The sequence below is a fragment of the Scyliorhinus torazame genome, chromosome 5, assembly GCF_047496885.1.
Source record: "Scyliorhinus torazame isolate Kashiwa2021f chromosome 5, sScyTor2.1, whole genome shotgun sequence".
Lineage (NCBI taxonomy): Eukaryota > Metazoa > Chordata > Chondrichthyes > Carcharhiniformes > Scyliorhinidae > Scyliorhinus > Scyliorhinus torazame.
This window is the reverse complement of record NC_092711.1, coordinates 155,196,282-155,219,137: the sequence shown is the minus strand read 5'-3', so window position 1 is coordinate 155,219,137 and position 22,856 is coordinate 155,196,282. Positions and strand designations below refer to the sequence as shown.

At 46.7% G+C, this 22,856-nt stretch overlaps 1 protein-coding gene across 1 annotated transcript; it reads right to left on the bottom strand.

Moving 5' to 3' along the window:
• Positions 1-12,789: 12,789 nt before the first annotated feature.
• LOC140420187 (uncharacterized) lies at positions 12,790-20,457 on the bottom strand. Its single transcript, XM_072504217.1, has 2 exons — positions 20,238-20,457; positions 12,790-14,158 (listed from the first exon to the last, which is right to left on the bottom strand). The coding sequence occupies exon 2, from the start codon at positions 13,791-13,793 to the stop codon at positions 13,092-13,094; it is 702 nt and encodes a 233-aa protein (XP_072360318.1). The 5' UTR covers positions 13,794-14,158; positions 20,238-20,457; the 3' UTR covers positions 12,790-13,091.
• Positions 20,458-22,856: the final 2,399 nt, after the last annotated feature.

Genomic DNA, 22,856 nt, shown 5'->3' with positions numbered 1-22,856 from the left:
GGAATAAAGTTATGTGATTTCTACACTCCGTTGTCCTTTGTTTACCTGGTCAATAAAGATACCTGGGTAAAACATTTGTTTAATAAACTGGTCGAAGTGTCTGAGGTTTTATAGACACAACACCTCCCATCCCCGGAACAAGTCTGGTGAACCTTCATTGCCCTCCCTCTGTGGCAATAATACCTTTCCGAAGTTAAGGGCAGTAAAACTGCACACATACTCCAGCTGTGGTCTAACCAACGTACTACACTATTGAAGCAAGTCTTCACTACTCCTGTACTCAAATCCTCTTGTGATGAAGACCAACATCCCGTCAGCCTTCCTAATAACTTGCTGCGCCTGTATGTTCACCTTCAGTGACTTATTGATGAGGACACCCAGGTCCCTTTGTACATCTACACTTTCTAATCTCTGACCATTTCAGAAATACTCTGCTCATCGGTTCCTCCTACCAAAGTGATAATCTTACATTTTTCCACATTATATTCCATCTGCCATGTCCTTGCCCACTCACTAAGTTTGTCCAAATCCTCCTGTAGCCGTTTTACATCTTCCTCACAACACACATTCCCACCTAGCTTTGTGTCATCAGTGAACTTGGAAATATTCCATTTCGTCCCCACATCCAAATCATTATATAAACTATGAACAGCTGGGGCCCAAGTACTGATCTTTGCAGTAACCCACTCGTCCCAACTGCTAAGGTGAGAATGACCCATTTATTCCTCCTCTCTGTTTTCTGCTTGTTAGCCAATTCTCAATCCATGCCAGTATATTACCTCCCATCCCATGTGTTTTCATTTTGCTGACTAACCTCCTGTCAGGTGTTTATCATAAACCTTCTGAAAATCCAAGTGCGCCACATCCACGGACTCCCCAATATCAATTCTGTTAATAACATCCTCAAAAACTCCAAAAAGTTTGTCAAACATGATTACCTATTCCTGAATCCATGTTAGAAGTCTTACAACACCAGGTTAAAGTCCAACAGGTTTGTTTTGAATCACTAACTTTCGGAGCGCAGCTCCTTCATCTGGTGTTGTAAGACTTCTTACTGTGCCCACCCCAGTTCAACGCCGGCATCTCCATATCATAAATCCAGGTTAATTATTATTATCCAGGTGTCCATTTATCACATCCCTTATAATAGATTCTGGTATTTTCCCAATACTGATGTCAGGCTAACAGATCTGCAGTTCACCATTTTCTCTCTCCCTCCCTTCCTTCCTGAATAGTGGGGTGACATTTGCTGCCTTCAATCTGCAGGAACTATTCCAGAATCTATAGAATTGTGGAAGATGATCATCAATGTATCCACTATCTTTATATCATCATTTTTGACTGGTCCTGAGACACATAAGTTTGGATTTCTGGTGCAGAGTAAAGTATAACTGTGGAGTGGAATTTTAGATTGTGTAAAAGGACAAAGTTCTATTTTATAAATAAAGATGGAGGTTTCTGGCAAAAATAGTGTTGAGTTAACGTTGCTTCTAAGGCATCACAGTGGTGCAGTGGTTAGCACTGCTGCCTCATGGCGCTGAGGACCCGAGTTCAATCCTGGCCCCGGGTCACTGTCCGTGTGGAATTTGCACATTCTCCCCGTGTCTGCGTGGGCCACACCACCACAACCCAAAGATGTGCAGGATAGGTGGATTGGCCACGCTAAATTGCCCCTTAATTGGAAAAATTAAAAACAAAATGTTGCTTCTAGTTTGTTTGCTGCAGTAAAAGCCACAAAACCTTAACTCCTGTTGTGTGATCCTTTACATTGTTGACTTGGAATTGATTTTTTTTAAAGTTATTGATCTGTACAGAGATCCTAATCCACAAGTTTTGACTTCCCATTTGAGCCTCAGGCAGTTTTCTGGCTCACTATTCTTGTGTCAGTGACAGCCAGGAGATGGAGCTGAGGGCTGAATTTAGTTACTAATAATGGGGCCTGCACCCCAGTTGGGAAACTGCAATGGGCGTCGCACTAATAGAGAGACAGGAAGGTGTTGGAGGACTGACTGGGAAATGGGCCTCCAACCAATTAGGACACAGAAGGAGGTGACCAGGGCTGGTAGTGACCCCCCGGTATTCAGTGTCCCGGTGTCCAAAGTGGGGAGTCACGGGAACAGAGTAAAGAGAAACCACTTGGGTTCTGAACATTGTGAACATCCTTTTACTCTGCTTGCTATTTATTCTCAAGTAATTTTCTGTTAGTTTTTTTATCCATGTTGTTTCATTAATAAACAATTAACAGTAAAAATATTTGATTTTGTTGGATTTTTCATGATTAGATTGATGTAGTTCAGGGAAAGTGGGTGAGAGGTTGACAGGCTCTTTAACAGAAAGTGAGTCCCTCTAAGGCGATTGGCAAAGGAACCAGAGGGGTAGAGGAGATGTGATTTTTCTTTTGACATGCAAAATGGGGTTCAGGTTCTGATTGACTCATTTATTGAGGCTCCTTGAGGGAGTAACATGGGATGTCAACAAAGGGGAACCTGCAGATGTGGTTTATTCAGGTTTCCAGAAGGTATTTCCCAAGGTGCCACATCAAAGGTCTCTGCACAACATAAGAGCTCATGGTGTAGAGGGCAACATGTCAGCAGGGATAGAGGATTGGTTAGCTCATAGGAAGCAGAGAGTGGGTATAAATGGGTCATGTTTGGGTTGGTAAGATGTGACAAGTGGAGCATCACAAGATCAGTGCTGGGCCCTCAACTATTTACAATCTATATTAATGAGTTGAATGTGGTTAAATTTGCTGATGACACAAAGAGGGATTGGAAATTAATTTGTCAAGTGGACTTGGAGAATACAAAGGACATCAAATAGGTTAAGTGAGTGGGAACAAATTGACAGATAGAGAATAACTTGGGAAAATGTGAATGTGTCCACATTATTTAAATGGGAGAGAGATTACAGAACTCTGAGGCGCAGAGGGATCTGTGTGTCCTGATACAGGAATCACAAGTTAGTTTGCTGTGTTACGACACCCTGGGCTAGTGCGCTGTCAATTCCAGCCCCACGTGCCCCAGAGTCACAGCACTAGTCAATTAACCAATAATTCTTACAAAAATACCCTATGTCTTTGACCCTTGGCTGCCCAATAATCAGTCACCATGGTTGCAAATGTAAATACGATTACTGTTTATTTATAACAAGAACAATAATAAAATATGCAGCAAACACAACTGATTTACAATAAGCCAATTCCTAATTCCCACTTTAACCTGCCCCCAACCTCTACACACACAGAGACATACAAACACCGAGGGGTGGAAAGGGATAAGATCAGAAGTGAAAGAAATTCTTTTTTTCAGATGACGATTTTTAGCACACTTTACTTCACAGCAAGCTTGCAGGTTAAAGTCTTTAGTTTACAGTCTGTAGTGATCTTCTCTGTAGGTTAATTTGTTCACGTTCTTTGTAGTTTAGAAATGCAGTACTCACACTTTTCTGGAGACACACCTCACCTCTGTTCAAACTTTTCTTTCAGTTTGTGGTTTGTATTCAGGTCTCCGTGGTTTCAGGAATATAGCACCCACAGGCTATCTGGGAAGAGAGATAGCACTCACAGCTGCCTTCTGGAGAGAGAGTTAGTCAGTTCTGCCTCTTGTGCTGCTAGAATCAAACTGAAAGCTTGGGACTCTGAAAAACATCCCAGTGGGATAGGATCCAATCACCGCCTGTTACCTAGGAGCACAGCCGTTTGGACCAATTCATTGGCCACCAGCGAATCAATCAAACCGAGTCCCAACCCCAATTCTCACACTGGTGCCGAAAGATCTTCAGCTCCAGTTTAAACCAGTACAGGCACCTGGATTCTTCTGCTTGAATTAAAGATACAGGCTGCTTGCCTTAAAGTGACATGTCCATTAATCATCCATGGACCAAAAATGTAACGGCAGAAATTACAGCTGGTACAGCAAGTGATGAGGAAGGTGAATGGAATATTGTTATTTATTGCAAAGGGACTGGAATATAAAAGTTGGGGTGTTTTGCTGCAGTTGTACAGGGCCTTGGTGAGACCATGGGCTGGATTCTCCACTGACGGGATTCTCCATTGCACCGGCAGCGCACTCACACCCGGGGATTTCCAGACGACAGGCTGGCAACAATGGGAAACTCATTGTCCGTCTGGCAGGACGGAGAATCCCGCGGCTGGTGAGGGCGCGCCACAGGACGGGGAATCTCGCCCCATATTTAGAGCACTGTGTACAGTTTGGGTCTCCTTATTTCAGAAATAAGATAATTGCATTAGAAGCAGTTCAGAGGAGGTTGACTCCCAGATTCTGGAATGAGGGGGTTATCGTCTGAGGAAAGGTTTGACAGGTTGGGACTGTATCCATTACAGTTGAGAAGAATGAGAGATGATCGTATTGAAACACGTGAGATCCTGAGTGGAATTGACAGAGAGAATGCTGAGAGAATGTTTCCCTTGTGGCAGAGACTAGAAATCGGGGAGACCCGGTTAAAATCTGAAATGTCCAAGCAGCCACTCAGTTCAAGGGCAATAAATTCTGGTCCAGCGACTTCCACATCCCATTCAGAATTTACAAAACTCTCTCCACAAAACCTCACTCAATTTCACTCCATTATTGTCCAGTTCTGGCTCCGCCTGGGGTAACATCTACTCCATATTTTCTTCTCCTGAAGGAGCACCATGAGTTCCAGGTTACTGGTACATTAGGACAGATGCTTCAAGCAACAGATCAAACATGGATGTAAAAGATTCTCCAGCTCTCTCTTTGTGGACAGTTCTTACTCAGTATTATTTCTCCCAAGCCCTTCATTGTCCCATTATCGCTTTAATTTCACTCCCACTTTGCCCATGTCCAGTGTGTTTAATTCTATCCTGATTGTTTTAAAGTCAGTTTCTCTCTGGAGTGTGTGTCAATGTCTTGATGATGTCACAATGGTGTCTCAATCTCCTGGCCACATTAACCATTTCATCTCCTGCTGTGTCTCCAGTTGCTGTGTGTGTTTGGGACCCGGTCTTCAGTCCATTTCACTGTGAATTTAGGCTTGTTATTTTTCACATGGAACAAATCACAACTGCACACCCACACCGGGATCCCAAAATCATGTCACATTTTTTTAACTCTCAGATGCGCTGAAGATCAAAGTGAGTGTCTGTCTTTCTTATCTGCCCTGTTATGGTGCTGATATTTCATGTTGTGGCTGGGCTTTCAAATGTGGATTTCTTTAAAACAAAGTTCATGGGCCAGGATGTAAATATTTCCAGGAGAAAGTGATCAATTTATTAATCCCATCTAAACATTCCAGACTTTCACTGGAACACAGGTGGATACCAGATTGATATAGGTTTGCCTTTCAGTCGTCAATGGTCAGACGCTCTGTACCATTTGCCAAACTGGACTATTTGACGAACTGCGTGTTTTAATTAACATCCCTCTTTCCTCCAGTTGCTCTACTGTGGGTAAAATCGCTTCGGTTGAGGACGGGTTGATGGGTATCGTTTGGTACATGGTGGAACATTACCAGTGAATGATGCTGGTTCCATCTGTAATTGGCCACAATCATTCTTATCTTTTGCCACATTGGATGTTCATAAAGCTGATCTTTCCTGATGGTTCTGATTGACCATGTTACTTTCCCATTTTCAAAGCTTAAGGGAGAATTCAATTAGGATAAAATATCCAGACCCAGAATAGCCTGGTCCACTGGGCCTATCCAGACTGAAGATATCAATTCACGTGAACCAAATTCTATTGACATGGGTTGAGTTCTTTTAATAGTATAATTATAATCTTTATTATTGTCACAAGGAGGCTGACATTAACACTGCAATGAAGTTACTGTGAAAATCCCCCAGTCGCCATATTCCGGCACGTGTTTGGGTACACCGAGGGAGAATTCAGAATGTCCAATTCACCGAACAAGCATGTCTTTCGGGACTTGTGGGAGGAACCCGGAGCACCCGGGGGAAACCCACGCAGACACGGGGAGAACGTGCAGACTCCGCACAGACAGTAACCCAAGCCTGGAATCGATCCCGGGTCCCTGGTGCTAACCACTGTGCTACCGTGCCACCCCATTAATAGATTGTAGCATTTTCCCACCTTCTGATGTCAGGCTAATGGGTCTGTGGTTCCCCGTTTACTCTCTCCCTCCTTAAATTGTGGGGTTACATTTACCACCTTCCAATCTGCAGGAACCATTCCAGAATCTATAGAATTGTGAAAGATGATCACCAGTGTGTCCACTATCTCTACAGCCGCCTCTTTCAACACTCTGGGATGTCGAGCATCACGTTTGAGGGTTGATTAACTTTCAACCACATTAATTTCTCCAGGACTACTTTTTTACTTATTAATCTCATTCAGTCCCCAATCCTCAGGCTTACTACTATTTTGGCCACTTTATGAGCCTCTTCCTTTGATCTAATGGAATCTTTAACTTTTCTTGTTAGCCGCGGTTGCATCACTTTTCCTGTTGGATTTTTTTCCCTAAAGGAATCAATTTTGGTGTATATATGTGAAATGAGTTGCAAAAGTCCCAGAAGACCATAGGCTGCTCTCCCCTTTGAGAGAGCGAGAGAGAGAGACAACTGGTGGTTTAACCTGAGGGTCACCACACCTCAGGCGAGGGGCAATGTTGCGAAGGTGGACCCTTCATGGATAACCTCAGCCAGTACGACAGTTGAATCCCTGCTATTGGAGTCACTCTGCATCATGAACCAGCCATCCAGCCAACTGAGCTAACTGACTCCCCCAGTAGATGAATAATAATGCCTGAAAATATTAGCTATTGCCTGTCTCCCATCATACCATTTAATGTGGTTTCCCAGTCTACCTCAGACAACATGTCCCTCATACCCTGATTGGGTGTTCACCCAGATAAATTAAACAAAAAACATGTAACCACCAATGTCCATCTTCATGGCAATGTGGCATGATTTACGGGGATCCAAACAGAAATGCAAACTGAATATCTTCTCTCTTCGAAACACCGCCTCACTCAGTGTTCCATGTGACATTTGAAACCAGGTATTCAAAGAACAAAGAACAAAGAACAAAGAAATGTACAGCACAGGAACAGGCCCTTCGGCCCTCCAAGCCCGTGCCGACCATACTGCCCGACTAAACTACAATCTTCTACACTTCCTGGGTCCGTATCCTTCTATTCCCATCCTATTCATATATTTGTCAAGATGCCCCTTAAATGTCCCTATCGTCCCTGCCTCCACTACCTCCTCCGGTAGTGAGTTCCAGGCACCCACTACCCTCTGCGTAAAAAACTTGCCTCGTACATCTACTCTAAACTTTGCCCCTCTCACCTTAAACCTATGCCCCCTAGTAATTGACCCCTCTACCCTGGGGAAAAGCCTCTGACTATCCACTCTGTCTATGCCCCTCATAATTTTGTATACCTCTATCAGGTCGCCCCTCAACCTCCTTCGTTCCAGTGAGAACAAACCGAGTTTATTCAATCGCTCCTCATAGCTTATGCCCTCCATACCAGGCAACATTCTGGTAAATCTCTTCTGCACCCTCTCTAAGGCCTCCACATCCTTCTGGTAGTGTGGCGACCAGAATTGAACACTATACTCCAAGTGTGGCCTAACTAAGGTTCTATACAGCTGCAACATGACTTGCCAATTCTTATACTCAATGCCCCGGCCAATGAAGGCAAGCATGCCGTATGCCTTCTTGACTACCTTCTCCACCCGTGTAGCCCCTTTCAGTGATCTGTGGACCTGTACTCCTAGATCTCTTTGACTTTCAATACTCTTGAGGGTTCTACCATTCACTGTATATTCCCTACCTGCATTAGCCCTTCCAAAATGCATTACCTCACATTTGTCCAGGTTAAACTCCATCTGCCATCTCTCCGCCCAAGTCTCCAGACAATCTAAATCCTGCTGTATCCTCAGACAGTCCTCATCGCTATCCGCAATTCCACCAACCTTTGTGTCGTCTGCAAACTTACTAATCAGACCAGTTACATTTTCCTCCAAATCATTTATATATACTACAAAGAGCAAAGGTCCCAGCACTGATCCCTGTGGAACACCACTGGTCACAGCCCTCCAATTAGAAAAGCATCCCTCCATTGCTACCCTCTGCCTTCTATGGCCTAGCCAGTTCTGTATCCACCTTGCCAGTTCACCCCTGATCCCGTGTGACTTCACCTTTTGTACTAGTCTATCATGAGGGACCTTGTCAAAGGCCTTACTGAAGTCCATATAGACAACATCTACTGCCCTACCTGCATCAATCATCTTAGTGACCTCCTCGAAAAACTCTATCAAGTTAGTGAGACACGACCTCCCCTTCACAAAACCGTGCTGCCTCTCACTAATACGTCCATTTGCTTCCAAATGGGAGTAGATCCTGTCTCGAAGAATTCTCTCCAGTAATTTCCCTACCACTGAAGTAAGGCTCACCGGCCTGTAGTTCCCGGGATTATCCCTGCCACCCTTCTTAAACAGAGGAACAACATTGGCTATTCTCCAGTCCTCCGGGACATCCCCTGAAGACAGCGAGGATCCAAAGATTTCTGTCAAGGCCTCAGCAATTTCCTCTCCAGCCTCCTTCAGTATTCTGGGGTAGATCCCATCCGGCCCTGGGGACTTATCTACCTTAATATTTTTTAAGACACCCAACACCTCGTCTTTTTGGATCACAATGTGACCCAGGCTATCTACACCCCCTTCTCCAGACTCAACATCTACCAATTCCTTCTCTTTGGTGAATACTGATGCAAAGTATTCATTTAGTACCTCGCCCATTTCCTCTGGCTCCACACATAGATTCCCTTGCCTATCCTTCAGTGGGCCAACCCTTTCCCTGGCTACCCTCTTGCTTTTTATGTAAGTGTAAAAAGCCTTGGGATTTTCCTTAACCCTATTTGCCAATGACTTTTCATGACCCCTTCTAGCCCTCCTGACTCCCTGCTTAAGTTCCTTCCTACTTTCCTTATATGCCACACAGGCTTCGTCTGTTCCCAGCCTTTTAGCCCTGACAAATGCCTCCTTTTTCTTTTTGACGAGGCCTACAATATCATTCGTCATCCAAGGTTCCCGAAAATTGCCGTATTTGTCTTTCTTCCTCACAGGAACATGCCTGTCCTGTATTCCTATCAACTGACACTTGAAAGCCTCCCACATGTCAGATGTTGATTTGCCCTCAAACATCCGCCCCCAATCTATGCTCTTCAGTTCCCGCCTAATATTGTTATAATTAGCCTTCCCCCAATTTAGCACATTCATCCTCGGACCACTCTTATCCTTGTCCACCAGTACTTTAAAACTTACTGAATTGTGGTCACTGTTACCGAAATGCTCCCCTACTGAAACATCTACCACCTGGCCGGGCTCATTCCCCAATACCAGGTCCAGTACCGCCTCTTCCCTAGTTGGACTGTTTACATATTGTTTTAAGAAGCCCTCCTGGATGCTCCTTACAAACTCTGCCCCGTCTAAGCCCCTGGCACTAAGTGAGTCCCAGTCAATATTGGGGAAGTTGAAGTCTCCCATCACCACAACCCTGTTGTTTTTACTCTTTTCCAAAATCTGTCTACCTATCTGCTCCTCTATCTCCCGCTGGCTGTTGGGAGGCCTGTAGTATACCCCCAACATTGTGACTGCACCCTTCTTATTCCTGATCTCTACCCATATAGCCTCACTGCCCTCTGAGGTGTCCTCTCGCTGTATAGCTGTGATACTCTCCTGAACAAGTAGCGCAACTCCGCCTCCCCTTTTACATCCCCCTCTATCCCGCCTGAAACATCTAAATCCTGGAATGTTTAGCTGCCAATCCTGCCCTTCCCTCAACCAGGTCTCTGTAATGGCAACAACATCATAGTTCCAAGTAGTAATCCAAGCTCTAAGTTCATCTGCCTTACCCGTAATGCTCCTTGCATTAAAACATATGCACTTCAGGCCACCAGACCCGCTGTGTTCAGCAACTTCTCCCCGTCTGCTCTGCCTCAGAGCCACACTGTCCATATTCCCTAGTTCTCCCTCAACGCTCTCACCTTCTGACCTATTGCTCCCGTGCCCACCCCCCTGCCATACTAGTTTAAACCCTCCCGTGTGACACTAGCAAATCTCGCGGCCAGGATATTTATGCCTCTCCGGTTTAGATGCAACCCGTCCATCTTATACAGGTCACACCTGCCCCGGAAGAGCTCCCAGTGGTCCAGATAACCAAAACCCTCCCTCCTACACCAGCTGTTTAGCCACGTGTTTGTCTGCTCTATCTTCCTATTTCTAGCCTCACTGGCACGTGGCACAGGGAGTAATCCCGAGATTACAACCCTCGAGGTCCTGTCTTTTAACTTTCTGCCTAGCTCCCTGAACTCCTGCTGCAGGACCTCATGCCTCTTCCTGCCTATGTCGTTAGTACCAATATGTACAACGACCTCTACCTGTTTGCCCTCCCCCTTCAGGATTCCCTCTACCCGTTCGGAGACATCCTGGACCCTGGCACCAGGGAGGCAACATACCATCCTGGAGTCTCTTTCACGTCCACAGAAGCGCCTATCTGTTCCCCTGACTATAGAGTCCCCTATAACTATTACTCTTCTGTGCTTTGACCCTCCCTTCTGAACATCAGAGCCAGCCGTGGTGCCACTGCTCTGGCTGCTGCTGTTTTCCCCTGATAGGCTATCCCCCCCGACAGTATCCAAAGGGGTATATCTGTTCGAGAGGGGGACAACCACAGGGGATTCCTGCACTGACTGCCTGCCCTTTCTGGTGGTCACCCATTTCTCTGCCTGCACCTTGGGTGTGACCACACTTACATAACTGCGATCTATGACGCTTTCCGCCACCTGCATGCTCCTAAGTGCATCCAATTGCTGCTCCAACCGAACCATGCGGTCTGTGAGGAGCTGCAGTTGGGTGCACTTTCTGCAGATGAAGCCATCCAGGACGCTGGAAGCCTCCCGGACCTGCCACATCTCACAGTCAGAGCACAGCACCCCTCTAACTGACATTGCGTCAATTAATTAAAATTAAAATTTGTCTTTTTTTTTTATAAATACTTTTTTTTTTTTTAAATTACAAAGTTACTGTCAACTATCTGTTTCCTAGCACTAGATTTCTAATAGAAATGCGATAGCTAACTATAATATCCTCCGATCTCTGGCTTAGATATCCTCTAAATTATAATTAAGTTATTATGTTTAATTAGTTCCCAAATAGTCAAAAAAAATTTAGGTTAGAATCCCAACCAGCCACTCAGGTCACAGCTTTTCTGTCCCCCCCGACACACACAATTTGAAAAAAGGTATAAAAGTAAAAATCACTTGCTTACCTTCTGAGATGTTCTCAGGTTCTCTCGCTGACAGAGACTGCTCCTCCACCTCCAATCCTTGGCCTGCACAATGCTAATAATATATAATATAATATGGCACTTACCTTACACCAATGGGTCTTATTATTAGGTTAGAGGAGGAGGGTGGGTGGGAGACACTACACGTGTAGTGTCTCGGGTGTCCTCTCCACCAGAATTTATTGGGGGGGGGGGGGGGGGGACTTGCCAGAGGTCGAACTTCCGGTTCCCGCCGAAATCCAAAGGGCTGCTCCTGTAAAGGTAAGGTTTTTAAACTCACTACTCACCTCCAAGAAGGCCCCTGCGCACCGCTGCCGCCGAAATCCAAAGGGCTGCTCCTGTAAAGGTAAGAGCTTTTAAACTAACTACTCACCTCCCAGAAGGCCCCTGCGCACCGCTGCCGCCGAAATCCAAAGGGCTGCTCCTGTAAAGGTAAGGTTTTTAAACTCACTACTCACCTCCAAGAAGGCCCCTGCGCACCGCTGCCGCCGAAATCCAATGGGCTGCTCCTGTAAAGGTAAGAGCTTTTAAACTAACTACTCACCTCCCAGAAGGCCCCTGCGCACCGCTGCCGCCGAAATCCAAAGGGCTGCTCCTGTAAAGGTAAGGTTTTTAAACTCACTACTCACCTCCAAGAAGGCCCCTGCGCACCGCTGCCGCCGAAATCCAATGGGCTGCTCCTGTAAAGGTAAGAGCTTTTAAACTAACTACTCACCTCCCAGAAGGCCCCTGCGCACCGCTGCCGCCGAAATCCAAAGGGCTGCTCCTGTAAAGGTAAGGTTTTTAAACTCACTACTCACCTCCAAGAAGGCCCCTGCGCACCGCTGCCGCCGAAATCCAATGGGCTGCTCCTGTAAAGGTAAGAGCTTTTAAACTAACTACTCACCTCCCAGAAGGCCCCTGCGCACCGCTGCCGCCGAAATCCAAAGGGCTGCTCCTGTAAAGGTAAGGTTTTTAAACTCACTACTCACCTCCAAGAAGGCCCCTGCGCACCGCTGCCGCCGAAATCCAAAGGGCTGCTCCTGTAAAGGTAAGAGCTTTTAAACTAACTACTCACCTCCCAGAAGGCCCCTGCGCACCGCTGCCGCCAAAATCCAAAGGGCTGCTCCTGTAAAGGTAAGGTTTTTAAACTCACTACTCACCTCCAAGAAGGCCCCTGCGCACCGCTGCCGCCGAAATCCAATGGGCTGCTCCTGTAAAGGTAAGAGCTTTTAAACTAACTACTCACCTCCCAGAAGGCCCCTGCGCACCGCTGCCGCCGAAATCCAAAGGGCTGCTCCTGTAAAGGTAAGGTTTTTAAACTCACTACTCACCTCCAAGAAGGCCCCTGCGCACCGCTGCCGCCGAAATCCAATGGGCTGCTCCTGTAAAGGTAAGAGCTTTTAAACTAACTACTCACCTCCCAGAAGGCCCCTGCGCACCGCTGCCGCCGAAATCCAAAGGGCTGCTCCTGTAAAGGTAAGGTTTTTAAACTCACTACTCACCTCCAAGAATTCGCAACAAGGCTCAAAGAGCATCAGCCATCTGGAGGCAAAGCCATAGGACTGCCAAGTCGAGCAGAACAAAACCCTACAACCCTCCCCATTGACCAACTGACAGAATGAACAAAATACAGTCCTGGATGTAACTGAGAGCAGAAACAATAACAGCAATAGCCCTTGTAATCACTTGTGAACTTGTTGGTGTCTCAGCAGGTGCGATGAATCATGGATTCCCTTCTAACACAGAGGGGAATGGCCTCTACCCAGTGTGAACCCGCTGGTGTGTCTGCAGGTGGGATGGATCACTAATTGCCTTCCCCTACTCAGAGTACGTGATTGCCTTCTCCCCATTGTGAACTCGCTGGTGTCTCTTCAGGTTCGATAAGTCAGTGAATTCCTTCCCACACTGAGAGCAGATGAATGGCCTCTCCCCAGTGTGAACTCGCTGATGTGTCCGCAGTTTGGATGACTCACTGAACCCCTTCCCACACTGAGAGCAGATGAACGGTCTCTCCCCAGTGTGAATTCGCTGGTGAGTCCACAGGTGGGATAACTGGGCGAATCCCTTCCCACAATGAGAGCAGGTGAATGGCCTCTCCCCAGTGTGAACTCGCTGATGTGTCTGCAGATTGGAGAACTGAGTGAATCCCTTCCCACACTGAGAGCAGATGAACGGTCTCTCCCCAGTGTGAACTCGCTCGTGACTTTGCAGGTGGGATAACTGAGTGAATCCCTTCCCACACTGGGAGCAGGTGAACGGTCTCTCCCCAGTGCGAACTCGCTGGTGACTCTGCAGGTGGGTTAACTGAGTGAATCCCTTCCCACACTGAGAGCAGGTGAATGGCCTCTCCCCAGTGTGAATTCGCTGGTGTTTCTTCAGTCTGGAGAACAGAGTGAATCTCTTCTCACACACAGAGCAGGCGAATGGCCTCTCCCCAGTGTGAATGCGTCGATGAGTCTCCAACTCAGATGGGAATCTGTATCCCTTCCCACAGTCCCCACATTTCCACGGTTTCTCCATGTTTTGGGTCTCCTCGTGTCCCTCCAGGATGGACGATCAGTTAAGGCCTCGTCCACACACAGAACACACTAAAAGTGTCCGGTCTCTCCCCGCTGTGAATGGTGCAATGTTCGTTCAGGCTGTGTAAATGTTTAAAGCTCTTTCCACAGTCAGTGCTCTGGAACACTCTCACTCGGGTGTGTGTGTCTCGGTGCTTTTCCAGTCACATTGATGTTTAAAATATTTTGATGCTGACAGATTCGGCAAACATTTCTCCTTCTAGATTCAAAGGCCGATGATACTCAGATCCCAAGGTATCGAGTGACTCTGTAAGACCGAGACGTGACAATTGAGATTTCTGTCTGGAATTCCTCCTCTTGTAATATCTGTAAAAGGAGTTTTCAAAGTCAACACTCAGTACAGGATAGAAATTCAGAACAGAGAATTCTAGTTTCTATGGAACATTCCTTCCTCTCATTCCCCAATACCTCGTCTCCAGGGAGCGGACTCGGCGGGGCAGGGTATCAGAGCAGTGACTGTAGGAAGGATGAGCTGGCTGGCCACTGCACCCTGGTACAGGAGGCCATTCAAGCGGGGGGAGGAAGTGGTAGTTGTCGGGGATTCTATAATTAGGGGAACTGATAACATCCTTTGGAAGCAGGAGCGAGAGTCCCACATGGTATGTTGCCTGCCCGGTGCCAGGGTGAGGGGCATCTCTAACCGGCTTGAAAGGATATTGGAGAGGGAGGGGGAGGATCCAGTTGTTGTGGTCCACATTGGGACAAACAGTATCAGCAAGACTAGGAAAGAGGACCTGTTTGGGAATATCAGAAATTAGGAACAGAATTAAAGAACAGGTCCCAAGGATTATAATCTCTGGATTATTCCCTGAGCCACGTGCAAATTGGCATAGGGATGAGAAAATTAGAGAAGTAAACACGTGGCTAAAGGAGTGGTGCAGGAAAGAGGGGTTCCATTTCACGGGGCACTGGCATCAGTATTGGGACAGGAGGGATCTGTACCGTTGGGACGGTCTCCACCTGAACCGATCTGGGGCCAGTGTCCTCGTGGAAAGGATAAATAGGGAGGTCAGAAGGACTTTAAACTAACAAATGGTGGGGGAGAGGAAGGCCTCAGGGGAACTCAATACAGTTCCAAAAACAAGTAGCAGGATGGTCTGGACTGGGTACCAAATATACCGGTTATAAAGTTTACAGGAGGGACAGAGAATATGGCAGAGGGGGTGGAGTAGCCTTACTGATTAGAAATACTATCACCTCAATGGTGAGGGTTGGATTTGTTTATTGTCACATGTACCGAGATACAGTGAAAAGTATTGATCTGTGTACAGTTCAGACAGATCATTCCATACATGAGAATACACAGGGCAAACATCAATACACAATGTAAATACATAGACACAGGTATCGGGTGAAGCATACAGGAGTGTAGCACTACTCAGTGGAGGAGATGTGTGAAGAGATCAGGTCAGTCCATAAGAGGGTCGATTAGGAGTCTGGGAACAGCGGAAAAGATGTTTTTGAATCTGTTAGAACATACAGTGCAGAAGGAGGCCATTCGGCCCATCGAGTCTGCGCCGACCCACTTAAGCCTTCACTTCCACCCTATCCCCATAACCCAATAACACCTCCTAATCTTTTTGGTCACTAAGGGCAATTTATCATGGCCAATCCACCTAACCTGCACGTCTTTGGATGTGTTCTCAGACTTTTGTATCTCCTGCCCGATGGAAGAAGTTGGAAGTGTGAACAAGTCGGGTGGGAGGGGTCTTTGATTATGCTGCCCTCTATCCCAAAGCAGCGGGAGGTGTCGACAGAGTCAATGGATGGGAGGCGGGTTTGCGTGATGGACTGGGCGTGTTCACGACTCTCTGTAGTTTCTTACGGTCTTGGACCGAGCAGTGGCCATGCCAGGCTGTGATGCTGCCAGGTCGGATGCTTTCTATGGTGCATCTGTAAAAGTTGGAAAGATTCAATGTGGACCTGTCGAATTTCCTTAGTTTCCTGAAAAAGTATAGGCGCTGTTGTACTTTCTTGGTCGTAGTGTTGACGTGGGTAGACCAGGACAGGTTGTTGGTGATGTGCACACCTCGGAATTTGAAGCTGTAGTCAATGAATAGGAGACTGATGTCGGAGTCCTTGTTGTCGAGATGCTCCAAGTGAGTGTAGCGCCAGGGAGATGGCGTCTGCTGTGGAGGATATAATGAGGGGAAGGATCCAGCGAAGACCATGGGCTGGATTCTCCGTCGGCGGGATCCTCCGCTTTCCGGCAGCGCACTCATGCCCGCGGACTTCCCGACAGCATGGGGGTGCCCACAACGGGAAACCCCATTGGCCAGCTGCCAGGACGGAGAATCCCCTCCCACATGGGTGGAACTGAGGAACAAAAAAATCTCAAACTGTAATGGGTGTTGTGTATCGACCGTCTGGTTAGCTCGGAGGTGCTAGATTGTATAAAGGCCGAAATTAGGCGAGTGTGTAGCAAAGGCAGAGTAGTATTAATGGGGGATTATAACTGACACACAGATTGGGAGGGGCAGACAAGCAACTGTCAGAAAGGGAGTGAATTTCTGGAATGTGTCTGGGATAGTTTCCTGCAGCAATATGTTCCAGATGTAACAAGGCGACAGGCAATATTATATTTAGTTATGAGTAATGAGCCCAATTTAATTAGCAGCCTATCTGTGCACGAACATTGATCACAACATGATTGAATTCAGTGTAGTGTTTGAAAGTGAAAAGCACGTTACAGACAGTAGAATTTTAGACTTGGGTAAGGCTGACGTTAACGGGATGAGACAGAGACTGTCCACGGTAAACTGGGGAGATCTGTTAATGGGTCAAACAACTGAAGATCAGTGGAGCATATTTAAAGAAACATTTAACGAGATACAGAGCAAGTATATACCCCTGAGAGGAAAAGGCTCCATTTCACAAAAAAAACAGCCACGGACAAATAAAGAGATTAGGGACAGCTTAAAACTAAAAGAAATAGCGCACAAAAATACAAGACACAGGACAGATCCAGACGAATGGGATAGGTACAAGGACCAGCAAAGGATCACAAAGCAGCTTGTGAGAGCGACTAAAAGGGATTATGAAAGGAAACTTGCAAGGTTCATCAATATCACTGAGAAGAAATGTTTCGTTATATAAAGGGAAAGCGGGTGGTGAAGAGCAATGTAGGCCCAGTAAAAGCTGGAAATGGAGATATTGTCAGTGATAATGGGGGAATGGCAGACACGCTGAACAATTACTTTGCCTCAGTATTTACAGTTGAAAAGGAGGATAACTTGCCATAAGTCCCGAAAAAATTAATAGTCGATAGAGGACAGGGACTTGATACAATTAACATAATGATACCGATACCATCACTAACTAGGAAACTGAAGAGTGACAAATCCCCAGGACTTGACGGTTTCCATCCGAGGCTGTTAAAGGAAGTCGGGGAGCACATTGTAGATGCCCCAACGATAATCGTCCAGAGTTCCCTAGATTCAGGAGTAGTCCCTCTGGATTGGAAAATTTCACTTTTTGAAGTGCGGATACACCAGCGAATTCACACTGGGGATAGGCCATTCACCTGCTCTTAGTGTGGGAAGGGATTCACTTTTTAAGAAGGGTGAAAGGGGAAAAACAGGGAATTACAGACCAGTTAGCCAAACACGACATGGTAGCACAATGGTTAGCACTGTTGCTACACAGCCCCAGGGACCCAGGTGCGATTCCCGGCTTAGGTCACTGTCTGTGTGGAGTCTGCACGTTCTCCCCGTGTCTGCGTGGGTTTTATCCTGGTGCTCCCACAAGACCCCAAAAGCCGAGCTGTTCGGTGAATCGGACAGTCTGAATTCAGTCCCTCAGTGTTAATGTAAGCCTACTTGTGACACTAATAAAGATTGTTATGAACATCTATGGTGGGGAAACTGCTGGAATGTATAATCAGGGATAGGGTAACTGAACACTTTGAAAAACATTGTTCGATCAGGGACAGCCAGCCTGACTTATTTTACTGAATCTTTTGAGGAGGTGACTAAGTAGAGGACAGGGGACTGTCTATGGATGTCATTTATACGGACTCCCAGAAGGCATTTGATAAAGTCCCACACAAGAGACTGTTAGTTAAGGTGTAAGCCCTCGGAGTTGAGGGCAAATTATTGACACGGTTAGGAAATTGGCTGAGTGGCAGGAGAGTGTGGGGATATGGGTATTTAATATGGGACAATGAAGAGTATAACACCGAGTTGTAGACAAACAAAACTTATTTTATTTAACATTAACTATATACACAACTCCAGTTGCTGAGTTAGGAGAGATTACTCAAATTTGACCTCTTCACTTTTCAGGATTAATTTCAATTTGCCACTGTTCTGCCATCTAACCAGCCCGTCCATATCATCCTGAAATCTGAGGCGTTCTTCACCATTTCCCACACCCCCAATTTTTGTGTCATCTGCGATCTTATCATATCTCCAACATTCACATCCAGATCATTGATGTATGCTCCGAACAACATGGAACCCAACACCGATCGCAGTGGAACACCATTGGACACAGGCTTCCAGTCACAAAGACAATCTTTGACCATCACCCTCTGCCTGCTGCCAGGAAGCCAATTTTGGTATCAATTTGCCCTGGAGCCCATCTTGACCAGTCCCCCATGTGAGACCTTGTCACAAACCTTACTGAAGTTTTTCCGGGCTACATGTGAGCGGCACGGAAGCACAGTTGGTAGCACTTTGCTCCACAGTGCCATGGTTCCAGATTTGATACCCGGCTTGGGTCAGTCTGTATGGAGTCTGCACGTACTCCCCGTGTCTGTGTGGGGTTCTTCCGGGTGCTCTGGGTTCCTCCCACAAGTCCCGAAAGACGTGCTTGTTAGGTGAATTCGACATTCTGAATTCTCCTGAGTGCACCTGAACAGGCGCCAGAATGTGGCGACTAGGGGATTTTCACAGTAACTTCATTGCAGTGTTAATGTAAGCCTACTTGTGACAATAAAGATTATCAACTGCACTACCCTCAACGACACACTTAGTCACCTCCACGGAAAATGCAAATGAAGTAGAATCCACAGAATCCTTCTGCACTGACCCTCCGATAGAGCATGCTACCCGGGTCCACTCCTCCTCTCTATCCCCTTAAACCCACCTACCTTTTGGACACTAAGGGGTAATTGTTCATGGCCAATCCACCTATCCTGCACATCTTCTGGACTGTGGGAGGAAACTGGAGCGTCCGGAGGAAACCCATGCAGACAGGGGGAGAACGAGCAAATTCCACACAGTGTATACCTTAGATCTCTTCCTTTCCAATTCCCCACCCTCTTCCTTCAAACCAACTTTCCCCTTCTGATTTCCTGCTTTAGAGTCAGAGAGTTTTATAGCACAGAAAGATGCCCTTTGGCCCATCGTGAAAATGCTGCCTGTTCAGCCACAGCAGGTCAAAGATGAAAAGAGAGAGCAACAGCTCAGCACTTCATGAAGACAGGTAGCCATTTGATATGACCCTCACTGCTACCAGCTCAGATACAACACTGCACAAACTTAGCAGCCACTATAGAGTTGGGATCAGCTGTGGTGACACACTGGACTGGATCCAGGACAGGGTGAAATATAGTTTGCTTGCCAGTTCATTGGAGGGTGTGGTCAGAGATGGGTGCTGCTTTGGGTGGATCAGATGAGGATTTTAATAGGCACTGATGAGGGTGTATATTGAGATGCTGGGTGGATTGTCTGGCTTGTCAGACAGTCTCCTCTTCACTGTCAAGCAGCATGTAGAGGTCTGGCTCCAAGTCTCCAAATTGGCAGAGGACATTGTGCAGAACGTGCCCTGTCCACAACCTCAGCTCCATCTCCTTGTTCTGGTGCAGAACCAGAGGCACTGCTATTGCTGCTCTGAAACCTGTTACAGTCTTTGTTTGGGTAGGTCTTTATAAGACATAATCTTCCTTTGACAAAGCCATGCTAACTAGCCTTTTTAAAAATAAATTTAGAGTACCCAATTATTTTTTTTCCGATTAAGAGGCAATTTAGCGTGGCCAATCCACCTAACCAGCACATCTTTGGGTTGTGGGGGTGAAACCCACACAGACATGCTGACTATCCTTAATTAGTACTTGCCTTCGCAACAGAGATTAATTCTGTCCCTCAGAATATTTTCCAATCATTTCCTGACCACTCAAGTTAAACTCACTGGTCTGCAATTGCCTGGATTTTCCCTACTTCACTTCTTGAACAATGGAACCACATTATCGGTCCTCCAGCCCTCTGGCACCGCTCCTGTGGCCAGAAAAATTTGAAAATTGTCAGTGTCTGCAATCTCCTGTCTTGCTTCCCACAGCAGCCTGGAAATATCTCATCTGGGCCTGGGGATTTAAACAAGTCACCAATAAAGGGCAGAATAAGAACATAAATTTAATGGGGAGAAAAGAAAGGGTTTTACTTACAGACGTGAGAGGAAGTTTCAGTCTGTGTGAAGCTGGAGGAGCAGCAGCTTTGCTGGGCAGATAGTGAAGGAAGCTTCGTGCAGCCAGTGACACAGGCCCCAGACTCTGATTGGCTGGAGGATCAGCGCCTGTCCAGTCGTCCACAGGTTCCCATTGGCCAATCTCCGTCATGGAGACAATGAGGGGACGGACCTCGGCGCACGTGGGGTGGGCGGGTATTTGACCTCCCGACGCTGAGCTCCTGTCCAATCCGGAGTATTTTGTTTCTGTGACCAGGGTGTTGCTCTCAGAGTGCTGAGAACGCCCCTCTGGGTCATTGTGACGTCCCAAAGAAGCCCTGCCTGAATCACTCTGTTCCGCGGTGACGTTTCCGGGTTCCAGTGCGCAGGCCCGGCGGGCGGGCACGAGAGCCCCGACCCCTCCTGTTGTTCCCCCTCTCCCTTCCCCTGCACATCCAGCAGACAAGGTTTCCAGGCAACCGGTTGACGCTTCCGGCCAGAGCGAGAACTAGCCCAGTGATCTCCATCTCCACCCAGCCCGGGACTGCGCATGTCCAAGGGCGGTAGGGAACTGCGCAGTGCAGAGGAGAGTCCACCCTCTGACCTTCCTGCTCAGGTATTGGCTATTGAGAAACTGGGAGGACCAAAAGGACTTTGGTCCTCCAGCCAATCAGAGCACTGCCTTTGTGTGAATGAAGATTGAATGAAGCTTCACACAGACTGAAACGTCCTCCTGTCTCCAACATTTGTGAGGAAAACACTTCCTTTTCTCCCCCTTTCCATTTCTTTTCGCATTCTGACCTTCAATTGGTCACTTGCAGCAACTGAAGGGAAAGGAAGTGAATCCAGGGAGGGTGCAGACTCTGGAAAGCTTGGCCCAGGTCCCTCTCTCTCTCTTAAAGACATTGACATCCTTTGCTCCCTCAGCTTGACACATTTATTTGGCTAAAAGAATGGTCTCTTTCCCAATGTTCACAATTAAAGGGCTGGTTTCCCCAGGAGATGGCTGACATTTAAGGGTCAGTAAATTAATATTAGCCAGAGATAGGTCTAGTGTTGTTATATGGTACAGATTAGATATATTATTTATGGTTCTGTAAAGTACATTTATTATTATTTCTAGTAATGTAATATTGTACTGTAACTACATCATATATTTTCAGTAATCTGTTACCTCACAGGGTTGTTAATCTCGGGATTTCTCTTCCACAGGGACCAGTGGAGTCTAGAGGTCATTGAATATATTCAAGGATGAGTTAGACAGATTTAGTTTTTCAATTTAAAGAGCCCAGTCTTTTTTTTTTCAATTAAGGGCCCCCATCCCTTGGACATGTGCATTTCTGGGCCATCTGCCTGCATGGCAGATAGAGCAGTTTCTCCAGCACGGGGGAATTGTTTGGAGCCCAATATCTAATCTCCTGGGACTGGGATGAAAAGTGGGGGGAGGGGGGGGGGGGTGGCATTGACCTCAACCTGACACAAAGTACATGCAGGTAGTCACTGGGTTTGATTGTGACACCCCCCCCCCCAAAAACATTGAAGTCACCAAGGAATATGAGGGTAGTGTGGGTAAATGGAGCTGAGGTCGATTGGCCATTGAGCTCATTAAAGGATGGGGCAAGTGGGCCAAATGGCCGACTGCAGCTCCTATTTGTTATGATCTCTGTGTCCAGGACAGGAAGCAGTGAGCATAGATCTGTCAATCAGCACCTTCAGGAGAATTGGGAGGGAGAACGGAGGGAGAGTGTGTTGGATGGATATTTACAGCTTTTGAGGAATGAGAGAGGGAAGAATGTTCCATAGGAACCAGAATTGTCTGTTTTGAATGTCTATCCTGTACTGACAGTGCTGACTTTTGTAAATTGTTTTTCCAAGATATTAGAAGTGGAGGAATTTCAGAGAGAAATCTCAAACGTCACATCTAGATCTGACAGAGTTATTCGATTCCTTGGGATCTGAATATCTTCGGCATTTGAATCTAGAAGGAGAAATGTTTGCTTGAGCTGTCGGCATCAACAGATTTTCAACACCATTGTGACTGGAAAAGCACCGAGACACACACACACCCGAGTGAGAGTGTTCCAGAGCACTGTCTGTGGAAAGAGATTTAACCAGTTACGCACCCTGAAAAAACATTGCAGCATTCACAGCGGGGAGAGACCGTACATGTGTTCCCTGTGTGGGTAAGGCTTCAATTGTCCAACTTCGAGGGACACAAGGAGACCCAAAACATGGAGAAACCATGGAAATGTGTGGACTGTGGGAAAGGATTCAAGGCCCCATCTGCACTGGAAACTCATCGACACATTCACACTGGGGATTCACCTGCTCTCTCTATGGGAAGGGATTCACTCAGATATCCAGCCTGCAGGGACTTCATACTGGGGAGAAGCCGTTCACCTGCTGTCAATGTGGGAGGGAATTCAGTGATTCCTCCACCCTGCAGAGACATCAGCGAGTTCACACTGGGGAGAGGCCGTTCACTTGCTCTCAATGTGGGAAAGGATTCAGTGATTCATCACACCTGCTGAGACACCAACAAGTTCACAAGTGATTACAAGGGTTGGAATTTGCTGTTATTGTTTCTGCTTCAATTACATCCAGGACTGCATTTTGTTCA